At 44.5% G+C, this 8,666-nt stretch overlaps 1 protein-coding gene across 1 annotated transcript; it reads right to left on the reverse strand.

Annotated features, from left to right (window-relative positions):
* Nucleotides 1-3,050: 3,050 nt before the first annotated feature.
* si:dkey-6i22.5 (polyamine-modulated factor 1) lies at nucleotides 3,051-8,424 on the reverse strand. Its single transcript, XM_035430134.1, has 5 exons — nucleotides 8,125-8,424; nucleotides 7,783-7,888; nucleotides 4,871-4,971; nucleotides 3,997-4,192; nucleotides 3,051-3,609 (listed from the first exon to the last, which is right to left on the reverse strand). Exons 1-5 carry the CDS (start codon nucleotides 8,346-8,348, stop codon nucleotides 3,544-3,546), a joined length of 693 nt encoding a protein of 230 aa, XP_035286025.1. The 5' UTR covers nucleotides 8,349-8,424; the 3' UTR covers nucleotides 3,051-3,543.
* Between the last annotated feature and the right edge of the window lie 242 nt (nucleotides 8,425-8,666).

The raw sequence follows: 8,666 nt of genomic DNA on the forward strand, positions 1-8,666 counted from the left end.
GCACACTACTTCTAAATTACACAACAGAAGACATTATACAAAACATTAAACAGTTAATCTAGAAATATGAGAAGAGAGAGAGAGAGATGGATAAGCCAGACCTTGCCAAAGTATCACCCACTTCCAGTATATGCGCCACAGGATGAAAGGAAACCAGCGACAAGCACACAACCAAGGAACCACCACCGAAATAAAACGAGGAAAACGTCTTCAAGGCTTTGAAACCAAACATAACACACAAACTTTTTCCTGTGGCCATCTTAAATACCTTACCCAGCATGGCTTGTTTGCCCTTATTGGGTGATGCCAAGTTAAGGTTTAGGAGAGAAGGGAAAGGGGGTCAGACTAATTTATGACAAGGACTGGCCTACCTAAAGATTGCATTCAAACTTAAAGTAATGGGAAATGTTAGGCATGCAGGGTCTCCGACCCCCGATATGGTGTCCTGTGTCATCTGGTTTGTCTCTTCTGAGGAGGTGAGACCCCTGGATTGTCTGCCTAGATTAGGGTATCAGTCGAATTCAAAATTGCCCCAATCACATTTGCTTTTATGCTTGTGATGGGGAGGCCAGGCCACATACTTATTCACTGTTTCCCTCTCTAAGGCCAAAATCTAAACACTACATATCCTACAACCCCGTCATTCCGTAAATGTAAAATGCTCACGCAGGGAGCAGTCTTCAGCTGTCACTGAAGCTCACTCTGGTTTCCTCCCACAGTCCAAAGACATGCAGGTACACTGATTGGAGACTCTAAATTGCCCATAGGCATGAGTATGTGAGTGAATGGTGAGTGAATGGTGTGTGTGCTCCGTGATCTGTGATAGATTGGCCTGCCCAGGGTGTATTCCTGCCGCTTGCCAAATGCACGCTGGAATAGGCTCCAGCACCCCCCGTGACCCTGCTCAGGATAAGCAGGTATGACTGGGTGTTGTGCACACATTTATTGTGGTCAAAAGTAGGAGTAGACGGGTGTTGGTGTACACATTTACTGTGGTCAAAACTAGGAGCAGATGGGTGTTGGTGTACACATTTACTGTGGTATAAACTAGGAGTGCCAAGGGGTTGGTATAATCGCAGCTAATCGCTAATTAGCTACCTGAGCCAGAGGTAATGACAGGATGCAAAAGCCTGCATGCAAACCTCTCCAGGTGCAGAATGGTCCGCCCCTGCTCAAACAGCCAGCTTCTGGGCTCCTGGGCCTAAGATGGTGGATTTGGTGGCAGCCGGTTAGGGGTTTGTATTATAAGCTCTGCCCCTCCCACCCGGCCGAGTTTGTATTGGCAGAGAGCCCAGAATGAAGGAGCTCATTACTGAGGCTTTAGGGTAAAATGGCCGATGGGGCGAACAGCCTTTTCGAGTGCCCTCGGCTGCCCGCTGCCAGACAAGCCCTTGGCCCCCTTATCCCATTAGCACCCATAATGCCCCCCTGCGGTTACCCCCGGCGATGATCACAGGGCATTAACCCAGGCGCCTATTCAGGCCCCCACACGCCTTTCACACTAACGCTTTCACAAGCCACTAAGTCCATTAGCAAAACCTGGGGGGGGGGGGGGGGGGGCTGGAGGACAGGGAGGGAGGGACTGGAGGGAGGTGGAGAAAAAAGGAAGGGGAGAGAAGAGGAAGAAGTAAAGATAGAGGGGAGATTGAAAGAGGGAAGGTGAAGAGTAGACAGTGGTAAGGACAGAAAAAGGAAGAGAGGAGTGGAGAAAGAAAGAAGGGGTGGGAAAGAACAAAAGAAAAGGGATAGAATTACTAGATTTACAAGTCATTAGAATTAATAACTCCCGCATTTTGTAATAATCTGCCGCATTTTGCGATGAACAGCCTTATGTAATAACCAACCAAAATGGTGTCTTAATTCATAAAAATCATTAAAACATCATAACAACAATGTTAATTTTATGCATTCTAGCATGAATCACACTGACTGAAAATTCATTTTAAAAAGATACTATTAGTTCAGTAGATTAGTAGTATCTTTCATTTCAAAACTACATCAAGTGTCACTGATTAGCTTAATAGAAACTGTACTTGAGGGTTCATGGGAGACAAAAACTGCACAACACTGAGTGTTACACAAACATCTAAGTACTGGTATGTAAGGCAGTATATAATAATTTATTACAAAATGCGGGGAAATTAATTACATATTGTGTTCAAGCTGTGTATGAAAAAATGTGGCAGATTATTACAAAATGCGGGTGTTATTACATAATGAAGTGAAAATGTATTACATTTTGTCAAGTTATTACAAAATGCGGTGTTATTACATAATGCGCTGTTTCATGCCTTGCCTTGCAATTTCACACACATTCAAAATACACACCCATTAATGTTTGTAAATGAATTGTTCTGTTGGATTCAAGATAGAAGTAATCAGTAGATATAAAAAGTATTTGGTAGGTTCAGAACGTTACGTACGACAGTATTTTGACTCATTCATTCACTTTAACTGGTCATTAATGGCTGGTTGTGAAAAGCTCCAGTTGCTTTCTTATGTAAGCATTATATCAGGTTATTAACCCTTTGGTTTTTGGGAATGTTTTTCTAAATTATAAGTCAGTGTTCTAGAACTCCACAGCTTTCAATTACCAGTAGTCCTTGTGACATCAGCATTTAGATCTGTGGTAACCAACCTTGTTCCTGGAAATCTACCATCCTGTAGGTTTTCATTTCAATCCTAACAAAGCACACCTCATTCAACAGCTACAGCAGGCCTTCCCAACCCTGTTCCTGGACCTCCACCATCCTGTAGGTTATCGTTTCAACCCTGACAAAGCACACCTCATTCAACAGCCAGAGATCTCAGTGAGAGCTGCTTATTAGAAGAGTCAGCTGTGCCAAATTAGGGTTGAAATGACCGACAGATCTCCAGGAACAGGATTGGCCACTCCTGCTTTAAGTTTTGTTATGTTGGTGTTCTTATATTATTGCATTTTTGTACCGTGAGGTACCAGTTTCTGGGCAACATAATAAAAGCACTTCGGTATTCTGCAATACCAACCCTGCTCACTGCCATCTACAGAAGGTCAAATGTTGGAGAACAAGTTGTGCAAGAAGATTTACTAATTTTCAAATAGTACAATAAAGAAAAGTAAATATAGGCAATGAAACATCACTTCACGCTGAAAACACAACCAGTTGCTATTCCTTACAAGGTTGAACTTCATTAACCATCATGCAGCAGGTGACATATCTCTAAAGCAACATAATAAGTCTGTTTTCTGACTAAACAACCTTGAACATCATGGAAAGGAAAAAAAAAAACTTTATTCAAGTGCATGCAGCATTTATTTACCAATTATTATTTAACTCCCCCACCCCCCACCCCAAGCGTCACAAGGTCCATCTCTGGAAGTTCCTATGTGCTCATTCAACAGTCCACATGACATCACCTCAGTCCCAAACTAAAGAAATGTCAGCCATGACAGAAACAGCTTACTTGCCTACTACAGAGTATACAAGTTGCATACAGCTTGCATACTCAATAGTAGGCAAATAAGCTGTTCCGGACACAGCCGTTGAGTCTGGAGACAGGAAGTCACGCTGTGTCAAAGTTCTGCATAGGGGACAGGGTGGCCAGTGTGTCCAGAGTGGCTGTCGATGCCTGGAGGGACAGAGAAATGAAATAAACTGATAACAAGCTGCTGAGTTCGGAGAACAGTGTGTGTGTGTGAGCGTGTGTATGTGCGAGTGTTAGTGTGTATATGTATGTGAGTGTGTATGTATGTGAGTATGTGACTGTGAGTATGTATGTATGTGTGTGTAAGTGTGTCTGTGTGTGTATGTATGCGCCTGTGTGTACATGTCTGTGTCTGTAAGTGTCAGAGTGAGTGCGTGCGTGCATATAGATGTGTTTGTGTGTGTGCAAGTCGACGTGTGCTCGTGTGTACGTGTGTGTTTATATGGGTGTGCGCGTGCATGCTTAGGTACATCCATACATGCATGTTTGCGTGCATGTCTGTGTGTCAGTGTGTGCACACTCATCTCTCACCCTCCATTCCTCCACGCCGCTGGTGATGTGCTGCTCGGTTTCAGCGATCCTGTCGCGCCCTGCCCGCACCCTCTGCGCCAGGGCGGCGTTCTCCTTCTGCAGCTTCTTCAGCTCACGCCGCAGGTACTCCCGCTGCTGCAGGTAGTACGGCATCACGAAACTGCACAAGTCCTGCTCCGGCACCCCACTCGGACGCCTGGCACGAAGTACACACAGAGCCAAGATGGCAGCAGACACAGGGCGAAAAAGGCAGCAGACAGGGCACACAGAGCCAAGACAGCAGCAGACACAGGGCAAACGGAGCCAAGATGGCACCATACACAAGGTGAACAGAGCCAAGATGGCGGCAGACAAAGGGAACACAGAGCCAAGATGGTGGCGCACACAGGTTTAACCCAGCCAAGATGGTGACAGACACAGAGGCAAAATAGCAGCACACAGAGCCAAAATGGCGGCACATACAAGACAAAGATAATGAACACAGATACACACACAGGGCAGAGGCACAGAGAGAGGCACACAGACATCAGGGAGACAGAGCAAATGCAACATGACTGAGAGCACTGTCAGGTATCTGCAGGCCTGAACATTTAAATTTTTTTAAATTTACCCTTTATTTATACAGGACAGCTTGACAGAGCATGCATGCTCTCTTACAGTACACGACCCATTTCACACTCACACACACACCCAGTTACACAGGATCAGTAATATAAATAAAAACATAGCAAGTTCAAAAAGTTACAGTGACCAGTAGCGTCACATTCTCAGCTCTTCAGCAATGCGGCGAACACGTCTGAGAGCTAACGCACGACCTTGGGTGGACGTGTGGAGAGACGCACAGGCCCGAACGGATGGCGGTTTCCTTCCTCACCATGCAGGCTCTGTGCAATCCCTGCACTCCTCATCCAGCCGGTCCAACTCCTCCAGCTTAAACTGCAGGTGTCCCTCCTCCATGATCTGTGTGATGTCATCCTGCAGATAGGAAGTGACACACGCAGCACACACACAAATTCATGACACTTTTCATGCAAAACTTGGGGCCTGTTTCACAGAGCAGGATCGCAGTTAGCTGGATAACTGCGCCAAGTAAAACCCGGAACCCTTCCAAATCTGGAACATGGACTGAAGTAAAAAGAGCCGTTCCGGGTTTTACACAGTAAACCTGCTTCATTAAATACCCCCCCAACAAGGCACACATTTCCATGTGCTGGACAAGATCGCTGTAAGCCAAATGTGTTCGAAATACCTTTACTTTTATCACCACTCTGACAGCTCTGCTCCTGTATGTTGGCTATAGATTCTAACATTTGTTCTTTTTGACTTCAGCCCTGGTATTCATAATGTGCAGTCCTCGGATCCAGGTTCCCTTGCCCATTAACAGTTAAAAGGTCAAACTGATCCGCACTGGTTTTCAGAGGTTCTTCATGAACACAGGCCCAGATTAATAATGAACAGGACATGCTTATTAATTTACGGAGCACCTAAAGGGACGCGAGTGAGAGAAAAAAAAGTTAATATTATTGCGTTCCCTCGCAAATATACACTGCCTGGCCAAAAAAAGTTGCACTAATATTTTGTTGGACCGCCTTTAGCTTTGATTACGGCGTGCATTTGTCGTGGCATTGTTTCGACAACCTTATGCAACGTCACAACATAATATTTCCGTCCAGAATTGCATTATCTTGCATTGACGACGGGTTAGTCGAACCACTCCATATAGTCTTCTCCAGCACATCCCAAAGACTTTCAATGGGGTTAAGGTCAGGATTCTGTGGTGGCCAATTCATGTGTGAAAATGATTCCTCATGCTCCCAGAACCACTCTCTCACAATTTGAGCCCAATGAATCTTGGCATTGTCGTCCTGGAATATGCCCGTGATCCATTGATGGGATAACCTGGTCATTCAGTACATTCAGGTACTCAGCTGACTTCATTATATTGCCGCACAACATTTCTGAGCCTTGACCTGACCAATTGAACCCCAGATGATAACACTGCCTCCAGAGGCTTGTACAGTGGGTATGTACTGGATAAGATTGAGGACCCCTGCTATAGGGGCTCCGTATTAACTTGCCATGGTTAGATGGGATTTGTTTTTTTCAACTGCGCATCAACTGCTTTAAAATTGTATTCCTAAATCAGTATATGAAGCGCTTCCTTTCTTCCGTTTGCTATGATGCATCATCCCTTTAGTTCATAGCAATGGTCTCACGACTCATCGAACCTGGATAGAAGAATGCTGCTGATGATGTTATTAGGAGGAGGAAGACGCGGTAATGACTAGGGATGTATCCGAATCCGAATACAGTATTCAGTAAGCACGAATGATGCGATGGAAACAGATATTTCTTTTACCCGAAGTTGCTCGTTATTATTCGGATTCGGGAAAAAAAAAAGTCAACGCCATGTTGAGTTCTCATAGCCTCTATCTAACGTGACAGGGACAGGGAGAGAGAGAGAGAGAGAGAGAGGGAGGGAGGGAGGGAGGGAGAGAGAGAGAGAGAGAGAGAGAGAGAGAGAGAGAGAGAGAGAGAGAGAGAGAGAGAGAGAGAGAGAGAGAGAGAGAGAGAGAGAGAGAGAGAGAGAGAGAGAGAGAGAGAGAGAGAGAGAGAGAGAGAGAGAGAGAGAGAGAGAGAGAGAGAGAGAGAGAGAGAGAGAGAGAGAGAGAGAGAGAGAGAGAGAGAGAGAGAGAGAGAGAGGGAGACCAACAAACTTTGAGCCACTGCGCTGCAAAATGTTTAATAAATAAGTTCTGTGCGTCAGCCATTATGTTTCTTCAAATCGATTCATATTAGTGTGGATGGCCACAAGATAAAAATGCCCATTCTGTTTGCAACATAGGACTTTGATTTCACTAACTAGTCGTTTCATTTACTACACATTATTGAAAAGTGATCGCTATATTCTGTAGTCGCCCCCACCGAGGCAGCGCATAGCAGGCAGCGGGCTGAGTGCTGACCATTCCCGGCTACCAGGGAAACTCTCGCATCAAGGAGGAGGAGACGTCAGGTGCGAGAGCTAGCGAGACAAAAGCCTGGTGTGGCAGCTGGATTTCTTTCAAACCCCCGCAACCTATACATCAAAATGAAGCTTAGAATCTGTAAATTTCAGTTATACGTGCTAATTTCCTCAATTTAAAAAAATCCAGTCGAAATATTTTACGAAACGTTTTACCTTGTATTTCAGTCAATATTCATCCGTTTAAGATGTAACATGCTGTATGTATCAGCCATAGGTCTTGGCTATCAAATGAACACGAAATCCAGTCCAGATTTTCATGGTAGGCTAACAGTTGCCACCAAGGGAAAATATGAGGACATCAGATGGTTTGCAGTCTATCCAAACTTAGTTCAGTAGGAGAAAAAAATAAAACAGGCAAAAAAGTTCATGTACCGTTATGTAATTACTGTTGTAAAGTGGGCATTCACGTTTCCCTAGCGAACTGTTAACACATCAAGAAACGCGAACGCAGCATCATTGGAATTTAAAATTATTCCCTTCTTAAATTCCAATGATATTAATTTTTTTATATATCTTTACTGTAAATAAATTTCGAATGCAAAACAGAATCTTTTCATTTATATATTTCTTCAGTTTCTGATTGTTCAATGTCCCCCCAGTTAAAGGGGGGGGGGGGGGGGATTTAACTTGACTTCCTGTATAAACCACGCCAACTTCCTGTCTTCTATCCGAATACAGATAAAGATAATTTTGTTGGTTGAACAGATACAGATACAGATACAGATAATGACGTCTCTGCACACCCCTAGTAATGACGTCACCTGGATTGAGGTCCGTAGCTCTGAGACAAACTGCTTGTGGATGCCTTCTGTTAACTGGGGCTTCTGTTTGTAAAACGGGTGAAAGGTTTTGGCGAATCTGTGAAAACTGCAACAAGACAGACAGTATTTCATTACTGTATTTCATAACAATGCTTTCATGGTAGTACTAAGCTATTCCTTACAATAGGTATATGGCTAGATGGATAACGGACTACTAGCTAACTCCTTGTAACTTAAAAGATTATAACCGGCCACAGTTAGACAACCGATTTTAAAAGTCAATGTAACGTCAACTGTCTTGTTAATCTAACCAGCTCACTAACTAACTTTAAGTAACGTTACCTGGCGTCCGCAATCACCCTCTGCAAGCTCTTCTCCATAACTTTGTTGAAAAGCTTGAGCCTGTTCGCCCGCGGGTCGGACATGTCCGCCTTGTTTTCGGTGCTGTCGCTCCGGTCTGTAGACTGTCCCGACATATCAGACTTGCACGCCTGGTCTTCAATAGACTTGTCATCCCCATTTTTTGAGGTTACTTCTTTTCTCTCCGGTTCTGCACTCTCCTCCATGTTGCTTTTTCTGGTGAGATGTTGTTTGCAAATATGCGCCAAACCTTTAGCGCCGCCTCCGAAAGGCCAGGCTTGTATGACGCATTCGCCGCCCCGTTTATTGGCTAAATTTCCAATCAGTTAAGAAACTCCTCCGTTGAGCACATAGACAGCATAAAAATGAGCGCCGAGTTTCTGTCGCCGGTGATTGGTAGATCTACTCAGCAGAACTGTCACTCTCAGCCAACGCCCACCTTTTAAAACCACATTGCAGTGCTTTACTGTCAACGACGCAATGCTGGCAGTGTTTTCACTAAAATGAACGGAACTTTACCTACC

The sequence above is a fragment of the Anguilla anguilla genome, chromosome 8 (genome assembly GCF_013347855.1).
Source record: "Anguilla anguilla isolate fAngAng1 chromosome 8, fAngAng1.pri, whole genome shotgun sequence".
NCBI classification, from domain to species: Eukaryota; Metazoa; Chordata; class Actinopteri; order Anguilliformes; family Anguillidae; genus Anguilla; species Anguilla anguilla.